The sequence below is a fragment of the Pristis pectinata genome, chromosome 19 (assembly GCF_009764475.1).
Source record: "Pristis pectinata isolate sPriPec2 chromosome 19, sPriPec2.1.pri, whole genome shotgun sequence".
NCBI lineage: Eukaryota > Metazoa > Chordata > Chondrichthyes > Rhinopristiformes > Pristidae > Pristis > Pristis pectinata.
The window spans coordinates 28,528,718-28,550,022 of record NC_067423.1 but is presented as its reverse complement, the minus strand read 5'-3'; the positions used below and the strand labels follow the sequence as shown (position 1 = coordinate 28,550,022).

General features: G+C 37.2%; 1 protein-coding gene across 2 annotated transcripts in view; it reads left to right on the top strand.

The window, feature by feature from the left end:
* The window catches only part of trmu (tRNA 5-methylaminomethyl-2-thiouridylate methyltransferase), a 30,274-nt gene extending 17,496 nt beyond the window's left edge, over window positions 1-12,778 (top strand). Inside the window, exons 4-11 of one of the 2 annotated variants that reach the window (XM_052033801.1) lie at window positions 628-744; window positions 2,639-2,811; window positions 2,946-2,999; window positions 3,669-3,735; window positions 6,358-6,458; window positions 7,475-7,619; window positions 8,413-8,495; window positions 10,330-12,778. In XM_052033801.1, coding sequence (XP_051889761.1) covers window positions 628-744; window positions 2,639-2,811; window positions 2,946-2,999; window positions 3,669-3,735; window positions 6,358-6,458; window positions 7,475-7,619; window positions 8,413-8,495; window positions 10,330-10,461 — 872 coding nt within the window. In that variant the 3' untranslated portion in view covers window positions 10,462-12,778. The remainder of the gene's footprint in view (window positions 1-627; window positions 745-2,638; window positions 2,812-2,945; window positions 3,000-3,668; window positions 3,736-6,357; window positions 6,459-7,474; window positions 7,620-8,412; window positions 8,496-10,329) is intronic. The other variant, XM_052033802.1, reaches the window with a different exon arrangement.
* Window positions 12,779-21,305: the final 8,527 nt, after the last annotated feature.

The window sequence follows — 21,305 nt, the reverse complement described above, 5'->3', positions numbered from 1 at the left end:
TAACAGATTTATAAGTGATGTACAAACAGGACCTTGGTGGCAGGAATGCAATCCTATTACAACCGTCATTTACATATCTGCAGTCCAAAGATATGCCTCAGATAACTTGTACTGCAATTTAAAACAAAAAGTTAGGGCTAGCATCTCTTTTCAAGATTTCTTGTTACATAATCTTTTCACCATTCTTTCACATTCTTGACTGTTTATTCTGGGGTTGGTTGCCAGGTGAAGCCAACATTTTGATCCTTCACTTTAGGCATGAATGTAGTTGGCTGGTGTCTTTGTTGGAAAGTGTGGGAAGGCACATAGGGAGGTATGAGAAACAGGATATCCTGAATCCATTATCATCCGGAATCCATGGATCTGCCTTTCCGTGCAGAGGATATTGCAATTTGTATCCTGGAGAATAATCTCAAACTTTATTCTCATTCTTCTTAACCAAAGGACACTGAAACAGTGGTAGTATTCATGATGCTGGCTTGACTAAAATTGGCAACGGTTTGTTTTACTTTTTGTGGCACTTTATGTCGAGACTTGCACTTAAAATATTAAATTAGATGAAATATGTATTCCTGTGTTTATCAGAAATTAGTACATGTAATAGTTGCATTCTTTATATTGAGGTAGGGGCAGATGCAATGGCAACCGGTCATTATGCCAGAACATCACAAGATGATGAAGAAGTTTTCCAGCAAAAATCCATTGGAAATACTGAAGATATTTTTCATAACCGTGGTAAAGATGGTGAGTGAAGGACATCAAATTTCTGGAATTTTGAATTCTTTAAGTATTGAGTTTCAATGTCAGAAAGGTTCTTTTTGTCAAAATAAAGTTTGAACACCATTTATTCATGACATCCAAATAACCTGGACTGCTTTGGAGAATCCACAGATACAAATAATGACACTACACATGATTAGAGTCAGCTTTCACCAGGTTGTTCATCTAAATGCAAATTTATATACGTGTAGTTGGAGGTGTTTTTTTTAATGAACTGCTGATCATAATCATTAGTTGCTGTATTGAATCCTTTAATGACAATCTCTATACAGATTCAGTTATGAGCTGTAATGACCCTAACATTGTAGCTGATACTTCAGTTTCCTTTTTATTACTGTTATTTAAAATGAGATATGGCTTTATTAGCAGGAATACTATTCCACCAGCATTCTATTCTTTCCCTTCCAAACAAATACTTTATTTCCTCTATCTGTCCTAGGTTGAGGCAGGCATCTATTAGAACTGTGGTTCATCTTAAACAAATCTACATAATGTTCCTGATATCAGCAAAACTCAGATAATGTTGATTTAGAATGGCAAGTTTAGCACAGATATGGAGCACTTTCTCTAACTTTATGGTTTAAATCCATAGATAGGGTCTCAGCTGACTCTACAGTGGGTTGACTATCATTGGGGATCCAACTCTGGATTGAGGCACAGTGGCATAGCTAGTAGAGCTGCTGTCTGTGAGGAGTTTGCACATTCTCCCAGTGACTGCTTAGGTTTCCACTGGGTACTTCGGTTTCCTCCCACATCTTAAAGTTGATTGGTCACTGTAAATTGCCCCTAATGTGTAGGAATCTGGGGGGGGGGGGGGGTGGCGACTTAAGGCTACAGGGAAAATTAGTGGCGGAATGGGATTGTTTGGTGAGCCAGCATGGACTAGGTACACCAAAATGGCCTCCTCCTATGCCATAAGAAATATGAAACAAATATTTACAGTGTATATTGTTTGTACTGACATTACAATTCTGGTATAAATGCACCATTACAAAGGAAAACTGCAGTATGAGATTATTGTGAGTTGAAGTTTAAAGGAAAATAAAGCATGTCTTTGAAGAAGGATGCTTGCAGTATTTTGTTTTGCCTTGGGTGTATTGGTTTATTATTGTCACGTGTATTGAGATGTAGTGAAGGTGAAGTGATTTATCCTTTGAATTATTCCTCTTCCTTAGATCGCATATTAGCCTGAACAATAAAAGTATTAGGTAATCTGAAAGTTAACGTTCAATAAGCAGGCATGGAAAACAGCGGCAGTTCAGAAAGGTGGGGGTGGGGAGACTATGATTCTTGTTAATGGAATGAAACTGAGATGAAAAGTTGTATTGGGGGCAGGCAGGCAGACATTGGAGAAAGGACTGAGTCAATACGGCGATGTAGAATTTGTGGAGAGTAGGAGAGATAGCATCAGTCTTACTGGAGCAGTGGTGTTGAAAAACTTCCTGTCAGTCTCCTGACTTGAAAGGTAGGCTTTATTTGGTAATGTGGTGTTTGATGACATGTGTCTATTACTATTTACACTGAAGTAGTGAGAGTATAAATTTTCAATGGTTGTTCATTTAAGCTATTGTAAGAATAAGGTGGCAACAAAAAGTGAATTTCATGCATTGAGATTTAAAGTAATTCAAATTCAAAGTCGAGTTCATTGTCATATGCATAAGTATATGTATGGATGGGTGCAATGAAAAACCATCAAAGGCATCTAGCATTAGAGGCACAACATACAAAGAAAAGCATAAATTAAACACAAGTTAAAAACTGAAATTATTGTTTAAATTGTACAGATGTTTAAATTGAATATTAATCTATGTAACCCATCACCAATCTGTCGTTAACCTCTGGTTCCTTCTGTTTGCAGCTGTAAAACTCTTGAAGGCTGCTGACCCACAGAAAGACCAAACTTTCTTTCTGAGCCAGATATCCCAGCATGCTCTGCGACATACCATGTTTCCCCTTGGTGAATTAAGGAAAAATATTGTAAAGGAAATGGCAGCAGAGGCAGGATTTCACCATATATTGAAAAGGAAGGAAGTACGATCTTTTATTGTAATTTTGTTCTTGAAACTTGAATATTGATTTCTGAAATTGTACTTCTTGATTCAGCTATGCAGCATTTATTGTATAACTCCCTGTGGTGATATATTCTTTATTTTTGCTTCTTACAGAGCATGGGAATCTGTTTCATAGGAGAAAGAAATTTTGAAAACTTTATCCTTGAGGTTGGTGTGCATGATTTTTACACCAGGGCTATTTTAAAATGCACCTATCCCGGTCCGAAAGTAGGATTATTTCACTTTTTACGGTCTGTATAAATATCAAGAATACAAATATGATTTAGTTATAAGCTCTAGTCTGTGTCCACTACAGGCAAGAATTTTCCGTGGGCAATAACCTTACTTGAACATTTTGTGTCTTCATTTGGCATCCTAATATTGATTTTTAATTTTCTTAAACTGGCTGAGGGCTTCATTTGGTTAGTGGACATAAAAGATATCATATGAATGTGTTCATTGTTTTTTCTGCTAATATTGCCTGTAGTAATTTACTCAGACTATTTCTAATATACTGATATAATATTTTGGTTGGTCATATTGGCTAGCCTGGTTGAAGCTAAATTCAATTTTATAGAGTAATGTGCTGTTGACTTGTGCTGTCAGGAAACACATTTAAAATACTCACATTTTACTTATAACTTGTAAAGGATTCAGAAAGATTTCAGACTTGCATTAATTTGTGCTAGATTCAAATGCAGTGCCCAGGGCTGCTTTTTTGAGTAGTGAAACACAATTGCACTTGTCGTGTTGAGGTCTGGCAAAATACTTGTATAAAACTTTTTTTAATTTTAATTTTGTACGTTCAAAACTATTTAATTCTCAAAACTTTCTTAGTATATAGACCCTCATCCTGGAAATTTTGTTTCTATAGAAGATGGAAAAATAATGGGAGCACACAAAGGTAATTACAATATCTCAGAAAATTAAAACTGAAATATGTTTATTTCGTAGGGAGACTTTCATAAAATATTGAAGAATTTTCGTAATATAATTGGCTCTCTTTTCAACTCAACTATTGTAATACTGTTTAAGACAACCATTTGACCAGTCTGGCCCAAGTAAGACTCTTTAAACTAAAAACACATTAGATTGCTTATTCCTTGTTCCTTCTTGCCGTAGCAAATGTTTTTCTCAGCACACTAAAACCAATCAATCAGGCTCCCATAGGGTATGATCTAAATATCACCCCAATTTTTTCATGTATGGCAGCAAAACAATCTGCTAAACCAGCTGCAGGATCAAGATCACCCATCCCTTTTATTAAGGTTGGCACATAGGACTAGGACCAGTGCCAAATGGTGCACTGTATGGATTTGGTCCATCCATTTTGGTGGGTGGGGGTTAAGTCTTGTAAACCCACAAGAAGCTCCATTGTAGTAACATTGGAACTGTTCTGAGTAGGCTGCACTACTGCAAAGCCATGAGTTTTAATTTGGAACGTGCCATTAAAAACCACAGTTGTCAAGACCATGAGATAGGCTGTAGATGTTATGAAAATGTAGAGTTGAACAAAATTAAAATCTCCTTGCTAGAAATGATATTTATATTCAATTTATTAGAATAATTTAAAGTCACTAAAGCTTTAACTATGGCAGTTAGTTCCTTTAATTAGAAAGTCATTTACACAACTCCTCAAGAAATATTGTTGTGAAGTTGAAAATTTGGTTAATACACTAGAGTAATTTAGTACACATATCTAGGTGCCTCAATGTCCTCTGGGAACTTTATCTGTTCATATTAGGGTGGCATTTTCATTTCCATTGTAGATTACTCCCCACCTCCCTGCACCCAAATGATGTTAATGATGGTGCAACATGAAAAAATTGTAACCCGAACAGTTTGTCAGTCAGAAATGCAGCCATGTACCGGGTTCCCAGACAGCAGAAGATGCCTGCAATCCTGCACCGTCAGTGTCCCAAATGCTTGTTTGCATGTATGGGCTGTACATAAGTCAGGTGTTTGTAAGCTGGGGAGGAACTGTGTGAAATTTTCAATCTCATTGGACTGAAAAATGGTACTTATATACTCACAGAACAAAGAGTTAACCAACTGACCCCTGAAACTTAGCTGTTTAGAGGGTTAACAATCAAACAGCATTCCTTGTCCACAAAGAAATTTCTTTCCTCCTGTGACAGCCTCATTGGTAAGCCTGGACTGTTTTCCCTATGGACCAGGGGTATGGTCACTCTCAACTTCCAAGATTCATTATCATTCAAGGCTGTTGCTGAACTCAGTTTGCTGTCTTTGGTTGTTTTCAGAAGATCATCTAAACCCATATTCAAGGAGAGGAGATTTCATTTACTTTTCCTTCAGTCCATTGGAAGAGGCAGGAGGATACAGGCATTTTATTGCAGTGCAGGTTTTCCAAAACTGCATTCATGTCCTGAGAGAGACAACCTCTGGCAGGATAATCTGGCTGTAGCCCTGAGGGTCTCTGGGTTCCTATCGCAAAAGGGCTTCCCTGCTTTGGGCACTTTTCTTCAAGGGTGCCTATTCAGGCTGTTGATTTCCTGGAGAACTCTCCTACCCCCTCCCATCATTGCATTATTAATTTATTCAGTTGCAACAATCCCCAGCAGTTGGAAGAGTGTTGATTGGCTTGTGATAGATGTTTTTATGAACTGGCAGAAATCATCATACTTTTTGTGCCACATACTGAAGTTATTTTCAGTGTGGCATTACACAAAGGAACTCAACACTGTACTATGAACGTTGCAATTGAAGCTCAATGCAGCTTTCATAAATAGCATTTGGTGACTTAAAATGGTTTTAATATAAACAAAAGATGTGGAATAATCTCTAGGCCAACCTGTCTTCTCAATTGATAAATTTAATACATTTTATATTATGGAAATGATATTCCTATGAAAGTGTGCATAGATTGGAGTGTACATTTTATAAATATAATGCTTTATATGGTAACTGTCAGATTAAAAAGTTATTTTAGCTTACAACTACTTTCCATAGAGTCTGAACTAACCATCTTTAGGCTTAAGTTTTTGAACTAGTTACCAGCAACTTCCTACTAATCATTCAAATAAAATTTTTGATTTTAATTAACATTAACACCTGGCAATCGGCTCAAAGGACTAAGTAGCCTTCTTGCTGCCTCATAATAAAAACAAAGTTCTGGAAATACACAGTCCCTGAAGCTGCCTGATTGTTGAGTGAGCTGCTGCGTATATCCAGTATTTCCTTCAGATTCCCAGCATCTGTGGTTTTTGTTATTTTTTTTCCAGTTCTTGTATTCCTACATTTCCTGGGTATCCTGAGATCTATATTTTCCTTTATCACTGTTTTGTAAAAAGACTTAAATGATTTTTTTTAATCTGATATTGAAGATTTATTTAAGTCTCTCTGGAATATGCTTTTTAATAGTTTTAATGCATGTTCGTTCTTGAAATTGTTGGGGATGGAAAGGTGACCACAGTTAGATTATAAGTATACAGTTTATGATTCACTAAATATTTGTGCAAACTGCATTTTTAATTTTGTGCTTCCTTTATGTTATGTTAACTTTTAGGTTGGTTTCTGTTCACTTTGGGACAACGTGCCAGGATAGGTGGTCAAAGAGATGCTTGGTTTGTAGTAGATAAAGAGATAAAAACTGGTGATGTGTTTGTGGTGAGTGTTACAGAACTCGTGGATAAGATAGGAAAAAAAAGTTTAATAAAAAATGATACTTGACCTGTACCTGAAACAGGTCCTTCTTAAAAATCACCCAGTGTTTCCTGTCAAGCTTTGGTTCCATTTTACCCTGACTGGATCCACTCCTTACCCTTTTGAAGTCAACTCTTTTCGGAAGTTCCAATTTAGATTGTTCCTTGCTCTTCTCCATTACTAATCTAACTTTATGATAGTGTGATCATTCCTACCTACCTCTTCTCCAACTGGCACTTGGCCAGCATCGTACCCCAGCACCAGATTCAGCATGGCCTCCTTTCTAGTAGGGCAAGAACAAAGTGAATATATTTCAGAAGTTCTTCAAATTTCACAAATGCTTTGTAATACTTAGGCAGAGAGGAATTGTGTCCAATCAATCTGAAATTAATCCCAAAGAGAATTTCAGTATGGTGATCAAACACCTAAAGGGGAAGATGTTGAGTATTGATCTGTAACTAAAGGTAAATAGAATGGGAACAAATAGCCAATGATGGGCACATGTTAAGTGGAACAGTGAAAAAATCTGAACACTAGGAAAATCTTCTGGGGTTATTGTTGATAAATTAATGAAGCTGTCAACACAGACTTTAAATCTACAAATTCAGTGCAAATAAAGTACTAAGTTGAATTAACACAAGGACGAGTTACAAAACAGGTTCTGTTAATACTGTATGAGCCATTAGCCAGATCCCCATCTGGAGAGTTGTATTTAGGTCTGGCCAATACATTTATCACAAAATTTAGTGTTTTTTTTTGATAAACAAGAAACTTCGATACTGTCTAAGTGAAATTTTAACAAATTGAAGAAATGAACTGGTCAAATTGAAGAAATGAACTGGTCAAATTGTTTATTGTGATCACTTAACTCTACAATTTTGTGACCTTAAAAATTGCAGCAGAATTCCCAGAACTGTGTCAGTCTGTTGTCCTATGTGTAGGACTGTGCATAATGATAATCCATATTTGTTGTCTGCCAGGCACCAGGTACTTATCACCCAGCTTTGTACAGGAACTCGCTTGAAACTGATCCTGTCCATTGGATTTCTCAAAATCCACCTCCAGAACTGCTCAGGGATGGAGTGCTGCAATGTTGTTTTCGCTTCCAGCATCAAATGCCTCTTGGTAAGAAATGGTCAGACTTAGCATGTGTGTGTCTGCATTGAATAGATTTTGCTTCTCTACATGAGAAAATGGACATAAATTAACATTTTAGTTAAAAAAAAAATGGTTCAAAATATGTAGAATATAATTGTGCATAATTCAAAATTTAGTTTTTGATTAAATACTCCCTTGCACATTAAGTTATGCAAGTATCAGCAAAACACCTGAATTTGTCAACCGATTTCCTGTCTGGCGGTTCATCTATTACAGTTGTCAAAAGCAATACTGATGTGATTAATGTTAGACAAAGAATTATTCATTGTTTGAATGAATAATAAAGTAAAGTAGTATCACCATTTGAATTTTCCTTAAGGATTAAATCGCTCCAGGTAATGTTATATGGTTAAAGCTTGCTCCAACTGCCACATATAATTTGATTTCCATTACTAGCTTTGTAATGGAAACTAACTATTCAAAATGAGATGCCTATATAATTATGTGTATCTGTAAGTAGTAGATCATTAAGATCTTTTCTGAGATAGCTCAGACTCTATTCTCTTGAGCTCTATTGGCAAGAGAAGACTTATATCTAGAAAGATGATATTTATTGTAACTCGGTGTTCTCTCTTTACCAACGGGATGCAGCGCTATAGGTTGAAATACAGCCTGATTTTTGTTGAAGGCTCTTTTTTTGGCTTCATTGCAGGCTTCACTTTACTGATGTTTGTACCCAAACTTCTAATTAACAAGTTTGCATTGTATGCTGAATATCAAGAATTAAGGTTTTACATCACATATTCTCTCTTTCTTGTAGTGCAGTGTCAATTAACCCTAAATCCAGATCATACAGCTTTGGTGACTCTTGCTAAACCAGTCAGAGCACCAACACCAGGACAAGTGAGTTCGATCTTATTCTTCCATTTCAAATACAATTGGAGTTGTGAACTCTGGGGGAAATCACGTTAGTTATAAATCTCCCACATTTGGGTGTTTGGCAAAATTAGTTCTTTGGAATTGAAGTGACAAGACTTTTTATTAACCCCCCCCCCCCCCGAGAAACTCGGGTGCATTTTTTTTGTAAAATTAAACCAATCTTGCAGAAGTCAAATGTACAGATTTAATTATAATTTTTTTAGATATCTTGAAAATATGTACAAATATTAAAAGAAAATCTGCTTTGATTCTCATGGTTGAGTAACAAATATTCATAAAGTTACCAGGAGAATTTGGTCATTCTTGAATACTGCAGAAAGATCTTTTTATTTTACGTGAACAAGCAAACAGTGCTTCAGCTTAATGTCTTATCTCAAAGGTAGCTCTTCAGGGAATGTATTGAAGTATCAGCCTAGATTATGAAGCACTTTGTTGGTACTGTCAGGAAGGGAAAAAACACAATCCAATGGACAGCCAGGAAAGATAATTAAAAAGACCAATGGCATGTTAGCCTTTACCATTAGGGAGATGGATTACAAAGTAGTTACATTGTGCAAAACTTAAGTTAGATTGCATAAAGTGTAATTGCAGGACTAGAGTTACTTTTATTAGCTAATCTTAGCCACTGATGACAATATATATGCCTTTGAACTTTCAATAGCAGTGAGGCGCATGATATTTTTATCTCTTGCCGGTCATGTAACTTGTATTGCACCGTAACAGTTAGGCTGCAGCGTCGCTGGTTTAGTATCAAAAATTGGACCCCAGATTCTGGACCACTTATTATTTACAAATGACTTGTAAGAAGTTTATTAATTCTAAAAGCAAACAGCTTAATATAATTTAGCCTATGGTTAAAGTCTGAAATGCAGTTTGTATATATGATGCTTACTTTAATTAACTATGTAGTTTTATTAGACATTTTCTCTGATTATTGTTCTTTTTATGTCCTGCACAGTATTTTATTGTTTGATAATCATCATCAAAAATGATTAACTGATCGTTGTCACATTGCCGAGTGCAAAACTGACAGCCAAAATTACAATAGTGACTACACTTCAGAATTACTTCAATGGCTTTAAAGTGCTTTGAGACATCCTGAGGTCATGAAAGATGTTTTATAAATACATGCTTTTTTTAAAAAAAAGTTACCAGCAAATCATGATTAGTTTGCATAATTAACTAACATTAATTTTAAAGCTTTCAAGAAAACATTTTTTAATTAAGTGATTGAATCACTAAAGTGTCAGTACTCTAATTTTCTATTGAAAACTATAGTCCATGAGTTCAGGAAAAAGATATTCTACCAGAGGCAAAAGGTAATATTAATCCCATTGCTAGTTAAAGGGTGAAAGAGGATACACTGAATCAAATGTAATTTTTTAATTTTATGATAATTATCCCCATTCTTTAACCACGTCATTCAACCTGATGGATTACACTGTTGAGTAATCTTGAGGCAAAGAACTACAGGTTGCTGAAAATTAATGGAGCTTCTCTGTCAGTGTGCAAATTTTCTGGCTCCAGAGGAATTTGTCTATCCTTTGTAAAAGGATTATTTAGCAACTTTTGGAAGCTCTGACAGATGCTTGGCTCAAAGCCCTCATTCCAAAGTCTTACTTGAACTTACAGTGTATCTTGGTATTTTTCAATCTTTTCTTACCATCAACAAAGAAACACAATGCCCACTGGTTATGGCTTAAGTAAAATTATATCTTGCATGTTAGAGACGATATATAACAGTTGGGATTCTAAGTAAGTATTATGTATGATTTAATATTTTATACATTGATTTCAGTTTGCTGTGCTCTACAAGGATGAAGAATGTCTTGGCAGTGGCAAAATAATGAAGCTTGGCCCTTCCATGTATACACAAGAGGCAAGAGAGGGTAACATTGGCAATTTTCAGACGACTGGTATTACCTTTTAAAGAACCCGTGATGTAACGTGTGGATCAACTTGGCAAAATGCTAAGAACCACCAGAACCGAAACAAATAACTGAGTGAATCCACCTATAAAGACACTGGAATCCAAATATACCTCATAATTGGTACTAAGACCACTGTTTTCTACCTTTCCTTAAACCATATATTCAAATATACCTTAATATTTACAGGGGAGTTTAACACTGGCTTTTGAGATGCGGCCTTTTTGAGTATTAGGTTAATTTTCAAATTCCAAAATGGTTGCCGGTCATGATTATTTGTTTTCACAATGCCTGCAGTTATATCAACTTAATTTCCATAAGGAATAAAAGATACTTTAATTTTAAAGTCAATGAACTTTATGTAGTTTTTAAATTGGAACAATGTTTTCAGAAGAGTAAATTGTTTAATGAACTAAAGAAAATTATTTAATAATGATAGTGTTGGAGGTTAACTAAAGATTACACATTACCTATTGCAATGGATTAGAAACACAGTAGTTTCTGGAAGTGCATAACAGACCATCGAATTATTATTTTATGTTGACTCTTCACTGGTACAACTAATTGTGATCTAGTAATTCTAGCCCACCCAAAAAAGATGTGCTTAAATGGCACCTTCCCACATGCCCCTGATGTAACAATCATATCAAAGAGTGACTCAGGCCTGGAAGTTCACTTTGAATTTCTGTAGTGACACAAAATGGCCAGAAAATGACAGTCATTGCTTTTCTCTCCAGGAAATAAAATAGATGTTTAATACTACTTAATATCTAGGCCAGTGAAATACAAGTGTCCCCAGTGGGTCTAGTCAAAAAATTTAAGAAAATAGACAAGGCTAAATAATTTCAAAACTAAACAATTGATCAGCTAAATCTTTCAATTACAAGGTATTTTTATGTTTACGTTTTAAGTTTTGATGAAGTTTCATTCAAAAGGTTAATGCAATTTGTTTCTTTTAAGTATTAAAATTCACATGGCAACATAAGGGGGTATCTGAAAGGAGGTTTCAAGGCTACAAGAAGGCATACCAGGTTCAGTGAACAGTACAACTTGTGGTAGTTCTCTGTCCTGAATTTTCCAGTGCAGAATAATCAAGATTTCATGCACAGGTACAAGTATCCTTAAAATATCACAATGCTGGGTTTCAGTAATTGCCTTGTGTTGAGTGCATTATGTAATTTATTTTCACAATGTTTGTAGATCCTGCAGCTTACTTTCTGTAGAGTTAATATTGTAAAGACCATGAAGATAATTCCAGAGCAACCTAGGGACGGACACAGTGTAGTCAGAATTTAGAAAGGTGGAGAAAATAAACTGGTGCAGAAAGTTGGGTAGGGAGATAGGGTACCAGCAAGGTCAGTGAGATTTGCAAAAGGGTAGATGAGAATTTTAAAATAATTGCATTGAAGGATGAGGAGCCAGTTGGCTTTTGGTGAACAGGATTCTTCTCTGAAAGCTTTAAGGACAGAACAGTTATTGATGAAGCCTGAGGTGAACAAGGAAAGTTTTTGCAAACCTGTCTGGAGCTGGGATGAAGATTTTCATAGCATTAGGAGTGAGGCAAGGGGGAGAGGAATGGTTTAATGCTTCATTTTTGTCCAGAGATCTCAGTCACTCATTAATATAGTTTAAAGAAATAAATATTTCATGAAACAAATTCCAAAAAGGTAGATAATATTGATAGATTTTGGAATTGATCATCATGTTTTCTTAACGAGGCACAAGAACAAAAATATTCATCTTGCACAAATGCCAGAATAATAAAATGAGAGATGGGTTTAAATGGCCTTTGAAGAGGCCATGACAGATAAGAGAATAGCATCCTAATTATCTTATTTTTCCTACTGATGAAATTAGACAAAGAGCCTGCTATTCAAACCTTTGTCCAATCTGTCAGTGGATGTACTCTGATGATAGCTACCAGGACAGTTGTTCCTGTGAGATATTTCTTTTGCTACAGCTAATGTGCATTTATACTCATGGTTACATAAGCTGATTAAAGATTTCTAGCTTTAATGAAACAAAATACATGTATTTTGTTATCAAGCAATTGGAATGTCATACACATAAATCAATTTTTGAAATACCATTTAACTTGTAAAGAACCACAGCTCATCCTAGTTTAATACTAATTAGAAAAGCCAATTAATAAAGACATATAAAGCATACTTATTTATTATTTAATAATTTTCACAACATGGCATGATTTGCAAAGTAACCAGATTTCAAAAAGGAGTGAATTTTAAGGCCAGGGAGTATGCTTAGTTATTGTATAACCAGGGCTAACTATTAGGAGAAGCGTCAGATTTGATTTTACCTTGCATCGTATTGGAAACTGCCTTTGATTCTTTCATATTGGAAAATACCTTCCATCCATTTTGATTTTATTGGTAGTGAGATGTCTGTCTTCACCCAATCTTGCCTTTTGAGGAAACTGGCAGGTCTTTGGTAACTCACTGTAAGAAAGTGACACATATCTATGAAGGGTATTGTAATGGAGAAATGCCCCTTCCTGTTTCTATTCTGTTAGTACTCAGCTCCACGTTATCACTTGCAAGAATTTGTCAGGTTAATTTCCTGGGCACAGCCATCTTCAGCTGCTTCATCAAGGGCCTTCTGTTCTTCATAAGGCCAGGACTAGGCATTGCAGTGTTCAGTTCCATTAACAACTGCTTTGAAGATGAATTAGTCTGTGCCTGAAAACAAGAACTTGACAACATTTAGGCTGGTAAGTGGCAACAAATACTTGCTTTTTGCCATTTACCAGGCTAAATCTAGTAAATGACTACCCTCCTCACTTTTGTGACTGTACCACCAATTTGTGTACCATCTGCAAACTTACTACATTTGCATCCAAATTATTAATGTATATACAAGGGTCCCAGCAGTGATCTCTGTGGCACACTGCTAGCCAGAGGCTACTACTCACTAAAGCAACCTTGTACTATTGCCCTCTGGCTCCTATTACCAAGTTAATTTACCAGCTTATTTTCTTTTTCTCTAATTCCCAGTTTTAACAAGGGTTTCAGATCTGACACATTAATTTCCATTTCTCTTCCAAAGATGCTGCATGACTGGCTGTGAGCATTTCCAGCGATTTGTGTTTTTGTGCCAGATAATAACCATCTCCTACAAGGGAGAGTCCAAAAAGCACTTCTTGATATTCAATGACATTACTATCACCAAATCTGTCATTGTCAACACCAGAAGGTCATCATTGCTGATAAGCTTAACTGGACCAATATATGAATACTTTGGTATCAAGAGCGGGTCAGTGGCTTATACAAGAAACTATTGATGCAAATTTGAAACAAAAACAGAAAGCCAGAATTACTGTCAGGGCAGGCAGCATATGAGGAGACAGAAACAGGAGCAACATTTCACATCAATGACCCTCATCAGGATTGGAAAATTGAGGAAACAAATTTAAAGGTGAAGTGGAAATGTCTGTGAGAGGGTAGAGGCCATCAAGAGGGAGAACAGAAACAGCATGTTGGAACTGAGATGCAGAACACAGCAGTCGCTGGAAATCTGAAACCAAACAATGCTTGAAATACCAAGCAGATCAGGCAACATCTGTTGAGAGTTCACAATTTATAAAAGGTGCAAGGCAAGAGTGAAGTGGCAATTAATGGAGTCCCATCAACATTCAAAAAGCTCAGTGGCATCAAATTCAAAATAACTTGCTTCAATCACCCAAGCTGCCGTCCTAAACATTCACTCCCTCCACCTTCAGTTCTGTGTAGTGTGTCATGTCTATATCATGCCCTGTACAAACAGTATATCCAAAGCTCACGATCTGTGAAACCCAGAAGGACAAAGACAGTATGTACCTGGGAACACCACATCTTCAAATCATCCTTCATGCCATGCAACATCACTATTACTTTGTTGTCACTGGGTCAAATTCCTGGTCATTCAGCTGCAATTAAGGATGGACAATAAATGCTGGTATTATCTTCCCATGAGTTATCAGTAATAAATTAAGCAGATACCTGACTGACATTTTATGTTGTAGCTGGTGTTCTGATGAAGGGTCACTGACCTGAAACATTAACTCTCTTGCTCCTTCTTCAGATACCACCCGATCTGCTGAGTGCCCCCACCATTGTCCACCATCTTTTCAGATTTCCAGAAGCTGCAGTTTATTGCTTTTCATTTAATGGTGCACCTCCTGATATTGATAAACATTAATAAAATTTAAAATACAATTTCTTTGGAGGCAGGAGGAGCAGACTGCACCCAATCCACAACGTGCCTCTTTACAAGCTCATCCCATGACTCACCCAAAGCCCACTCTTGGAAAATCATTTTCTTAAAATTCACAAGGGGTCAATAGAGTTCTGACAGACTACAATGGTTGAATAAAGTATTCTGGAGTTACAATATTCTAGTTTACATGTCTTTTGAACAACGTACTGTCAACCTTTGCCTTACAATCAGAAATCTGTAACCTATAAACTGTGGTTCACTCTCAATGCCAGTACATTACTGTAATTATTGTTTAGATGATATAAATAACCTTAAGTGATAATTCCCAGTAATAGCAATTTAAAAAACACAGTAAAAATGTGTTAAAAGGAGCTACATGCATGAAGAAATTTCCGCAGGAAATTAATTCAGAAATGAGTACCTGTGGAATGCAACAGCATAGGGTGTTAACATCTTCGACCACAAAGCTGGGCCAACATCAGCTCAATTTGGAATCAGATATATTACCATTAGGTGGCACTGTTGAACACATTTTTTTTGTTTTCACCTTCTACCTTAAAGTTCCTCAGTGGCCAAGGAATTATTGTTAGAAGAGAATTCCCACACAAGAGAACCAAATCAACATTCATACTTGGTTAACTATTCCATTCCCCATTCCTCTGATCAAAGTGGGTATAATCTTGTGAATGAATGATCATTTAAAAGTTTTATTTCATTATTCAGTAGACTATTATTTTGTTTCATAAAAAATGTTTGAGAAAACATAACTAATACATTAGAAAACAAATTGTTCCATTTTCAAAAGTGCAGCAAAGCATTAAATTGCTAGGTAAACCACAATTAGAAGATTATGCATAACAGATCCTATCTGTACAATTATGCTTTCTGGAAATGATTATATAATTTTTAAAAATTTATTCCAATTATTAAAACAAGCTGAAGTAAATATTTTGAACTGACTGACTTTTATTCAATGTTTTTATTTTGGCTTTGCATTTTAAAATTTCATAAGCACTATTGAACATTGAATTTCTGTACTGAGCAGTATAATTCTAAATTGACAGGTGCACTTCCAGTCGAACACATGGGGGGAGAAAAACATCATGAATAAAAATAAAGCCCTCCAAGTTCGGTAACAATTGTTCAGAATCTTTGAATTTTAAGGTTTGATTATTATGTGACTTTTCCTGCTCAAAGTACAACAGGTAATAGGTGAAAAATATTTAAGTTTCTTAAACAAAAATCTTGATGACAATATTTTGTGGCACCGTATTTCTAATTGGGAAATGAGTGATGTCTTTTGTGGATAAATCTATTTTTCCTCCTTTATCGTCACTGTCACCTTGAGGCACTTTGCGTAAACTCTATTCTTGTGCATGTGCTGCAAGTTCAGCTGCTATGTTAGTGCTTCTGGCTGCCAAATCCTATTCAGTACTGCTCCTCCATTGTGTTACTTTCCCTCCTGTATATTTTTGACACATTCTTTACAACTATTGAAAATCTCTAGCTTCTCAGTGCTCCAGCTTCTGCACTCTCAACTTTCTGTTTATTAAATGGAAGACTGCCAAAACCCAGCTCGACAAACAAAATGCATGTTGTTAAAATGCCTTTTTCATGGTAGAAATTTAAAACGTGACTGATATATTAAGGGTTTAGTCACAACTGGCTGGAATAGTCCATTATTCTATTTAATGATGCAGAAACATCAAAAAGAAATTTGGTCTGTCAAAGGAAGGAAGATTTGCTTTTACTTTTACAAGAACTCTGCATTTACTTCAATTAAAATCACTAAATCTTTAATTATTTGAAGTATAACATGCAGATAATCTGTTTTCAAGTATTTTCAGTCATGGTATTTCAGGGTTGGTCAATCTTTTAGCAAAGTCCAAATGTATTGTACATAGAAGTGTCAGATGACAGAGCTTTGGTGTGGTCCCAGTGAAAGCCCTGTTCCCATAACCTCCCATTTGTTGAGTTACCAATGTCAGCCTTGTTGCTGAGGCAAGGCCAAGATTGTCAAGCTACCAACTGTTTATCTTAGAGGTGGATAATTCAGATTGCTTTGGAATTAATGCAACTCCATGGTGATGTTGCTTATTTTCTGGCAGTGAGATCTGATAAAAGGTTTCACAACACATGGGCAAAATTTAAATAGGTATTACTAAGGTTTCTGTTTGGGTGGCAAAATTATATTCACAGAGCATGAATCATACTTCTGTTGATGGTTATCTGTACCTTGGCACATCCTGAACGTTTGCCAGAGTATGCCAAGCTGGCATATCATGGCATTAATGGCATAAAAGACTGATTTGTTGCCAGGGTTGTCGGTTTGATCCTCTCAAACACCAGCTGATCATGGGCTCAGCAGCAGGAGGATCCACACTCCCTCAACTTTCCCAGCATTGAACTAATTGCTGATCGATTTCTACTAGCTGTTGCTGTAATTCTGTAAATGTCTGGTATTTTCTACAATTGATTCAGATGTACAAGTCTATAAGAATCTGTGTGGTTGATTCTGAAGGACTTTAACAGATTTGCTCAAACTTGCAGACGTGGGTCTATTGGTAGGCACTCTCCTGGACAACAACTTGACTTGGAGAAGGAGCTCAAGGCATCCAAGGCAAGACAACCTTTTGGAAGGGGAGGGAGGAGAAGGACTCTCAACCGGAGGCCATATCAGCCCATGGTGTTCAGGAGCAATTCTTCTATCTAATCTGAGCTGGGAAAATGGAATTGGACTGTGGCACCACATTTTTGTGAACCATACCACATTAGCAATGTCAATCAAGATGATCACAGCAACAAACATTATCGTGCCCTGCTCCTTCTAAGCTGGAGATGGAGAGTTTTTGAATATCTCACAGTTTGCTATCCATTGTTGTGACATTCTCTTTTCAAAGAGCTGCTGTATTTTATCTTTTTTTTTACTCATACATCAGATGTAGGTGTTGGTGGCAAAACCTGCATTTATTACTATTCTTATCTGCAGATGAAATTGATGGAGGGCTGCCTTTTTGAGCTGTGTTTGGTGAAGACACTTCTACAGGGCTATTAGTAAAGGGTTCCAGAATTTTGACCTAGCAACAAACAGGGGAGCATGAAACCCTGTTTCCATGGGTCTGCTGCCCTTGTCTTGGATCTCATATTGAGGAGGTAGTGTTGAAGCCAGATTGTTGCAGTCTATGATAGGTGTTGCAGCCAAGTTGCATTGTGTTTATGGGATGGTTTTAGGTGGAGGAAAGAATAGTGGTCAAACTTTGTCAACTGAACGAGAAGCTCTTCAAACTGAAATGTTAACCTTGTTCCTAAATTCTCAAACACTCTCTGCTCCACCATTTTCAAATTAAGTTCCATTCTGAATACTAAATTTGAATTAGATGTATTTGATGCAGTGGCTCTAATACACAAAGTAGTGGTGATTTGCAACTTCATCCCTCCAGAAAATTCATGTTAATTCTGGGAATATTATCGCATTTGTTGATCAAGTTCCTGAATGTGGAGGTCTAATACTGCATTAAGATTACTATCAACAATTGGGTCTATAGTAGCTAAGTTCTCCATCGCTGAAATGAGTTGGTTATAAATATTTTACTGACAAACCAGCTTCTTCTACAGAGTTAGTTATTGCTTTCTCAATCCCTCTTTGTTTTAAAAACCTACATTATCAGCTTCAATATTCTGACAGGTTGAGTGCCAATCCAATTCCATCCCTAAATAAAAATCTTACCTTTGACATCACATCTTCCAGCTGTCCATGTATCTAGGTCTCTCTCTCTCTCTGATCTCGATTCTCCAGCCATCGTTTTGAATTGAATTACCTTACTGTTCTTTTCTGGTGAGCTGTTAGGTACAGGCAGAGACAGAAGGCCATGCTTCCAGAAACAGTCTCTGTCAGGCAAATTATGCTATTTTGTTGATTTTCTTTCGTTTTAAAGGGACACTCTGCTGACATTGGGAAACCTGACTGGGCAGCTTCAAAGCTGACAGCAGGCTGCACAAACACCTTCCAAAGTCCACAGTGTGTGCTCCCATTAACGGTGAGATACTCTAACAGTCATTGCCTTAGTTGTGACACCATTGGCACACTGAAAGTGTTGTAATGGTCAAGGTTGTCCACACAGAGAGTCCAAGATTGCCCATTTGTTTAGAGTTTACTCCCATAGAGTCCCTGTAGACGCCACATCCTATCTGGATGCCTCTGATGAACAAAGTACTCGTGGTATCAGGTTTTCCAAAGCTGTTATCATAGGAATATGTGAAATGTCGTCTCTGGCCACACTCTCGTGCCAGTAATCACAGTGATTCTTAATTTTCTCACCACAGGATCTTTAAAAGGGGCTGCAGCAGTTGTCTGGTGTCTTTAACAATTTGCTTCTCACTGTGGCTTCAAAGCAAACATGTCATCCACTTACAGCAGCATCTTGGTCGTTGCTGGGTTTTCAGACATTGATTGCACTCAGGCCTACAGGGGCAGTCTTAGATGCTACCTGACCTGCTGAGTTCCTCCAGCATTTTCTGTGTGTAACTGCATATTATGAACAGGAGAGGTTTCCGATTCCTCAGTGTGCAGGTCTGTGGATGATGGGGTAGATTTCCTCATGGTGAATGTTTCTGGGATTCATCCTGAGGATGAACTACAGCAAGTGAACACAGGTAAGACAAGAGGCACACAAGTACCAGGATCAACATGGGTAATGCCACAGTTCTCTTAAAATGAGATTTCATTTCCTACACGAGTCTAGTGGAGCTTTGAGTACATGGAGATTTCAGCAATGCACTGCAGACTGCATAACATTATCAATTGAAGATCACAGCTGGTGAAAGAGGGAAAGGAGCCAACAGGCCTTGAGACTGTGGATGCTGAGCAGGGGCAAGAGCAAGGAATGGGGGAAAGGAAGCAGCCACCAGGGGATATCCCTGTTCAGCATCCAAAGCCTCATCTCCTAGTTAGAGGCAGATATTACCCACATTTGATACAAGGAATTCTAATAATAGAGGCAATTGTCATAAGCAGCCTTTAAAATTGAATTTTCCAATACAAATCAAGTGATCCTCTGCACACTAAATCCATAACACTAACAAAGTACACCAATAACCAGCTGGGAGAAGCCAGATAATACACAAAGTCACCTTGCATTCTACTGTGCAGGTGCACCTGCAGTGAATATAACACTTCAACAAATGATTGTCTGACCCTATAACTTAAATGTCTTGATGCAGAATCTCTGCATTTCCTGATGTATGGCAGGTTGCATCACTAACCATGATCTCTGCACAAAATACACTTTCCTAAACTCTTCGGGCTGCTGCACAATGTCAGTAGTGGCTGTTCAACACTGCAAACACAGAAGCTGATGGTAACGCACATAATAATCAGACTGTCATTTAACACAATTCATTAGAGACACAAGAGACTGCAGATGCCGGAACCTGGAGCAAAACAAAAACGAGCTTCTGGAGGTACTCAGTGGTTCAGGCAGCATTTGTGGAGGGAAATAGACAGTTGAGACCCACTGAGTTCCTCCAGCAACTCGTTTTTTGCCCAACACAATTCATTGATGGAATAACATCTCAGGCAATGAAGTCCACAATCATTTATCAATGAGAAATCTCTCATGAGACTGCAATTCTATTGCACCAATGACCATCTGAAGGCACACAATGAGGTAGAACTAATGCTGTAGAAATACATTTCATTTAGCATGCAACAATTGGATCTGAACAATATAGCACAACGCTCTCCTGCGCAAGCCATCATTTCTCACTCATTCTCTTGCACCTAGTTCTATCATATTCAATTCCCACTTAAAGGGAGACTTCTAAAGAAGGGGCAACATGGAGCAGATGTTTCATCTCAGCATATGAACTTCCTCATTTCGCTCTGCGTCTTACAGACCCTCCCTCAGAGATGGCCATCATAACTGTTGTAAGAACAGAACAAGCAGGGAGTAATAATCATGATATAGTAATCAGCTTTTCGGGAGGGGGTGGTGTCAGACCCAAGTGTTACAGAATAACATGGCAGGTATTTCACAATCATGTGGTCAGCTGCAGTGAGGCCGTAATTCTATAGGGGATTCCTACACATCGCCTATTGGGGTAGATGACAGCTCTATGGAGGCATAGACCAAGACCACACAAAGTCTGCCTACATGCAGTCTCACCTTGTTCCAGCTGGAGGCCTGGTTTGTACCAAATAGGATTGGGAGTACGAGTGGTTGAGGAGACAGTGCACAAGGCTGCAAGTATTTAATAACCGACTGTATACTGTATGTTGTTGGACACACAAGAAATCCTGCAGATGCTGGAATCTGGAGCAACAAACAAGAAGCTGGAGGAATTCAGCTGGTCAGGCAGCATCTGTGGAGGGAAATAGACAGTCAACTTTTCAGGTCAAGACCACACATTGTTGGGTCTGACAGTCTTTTGTCACCTTTCATCCCATATACTATCAAGACTAAATTCAAATGTAATGAAGAACAAAACTAGAACTTTGGCCTCAATGAAATAATTAACAAACCACAAGCACTATTAGATGTGAAAATAACACTAATACCAGCATGGCAAGTGAAGCAGGATAAATTTGTTCTGTCTGTTTTTGCATAATGTGGCATAAATTGTGTTCTATATCATA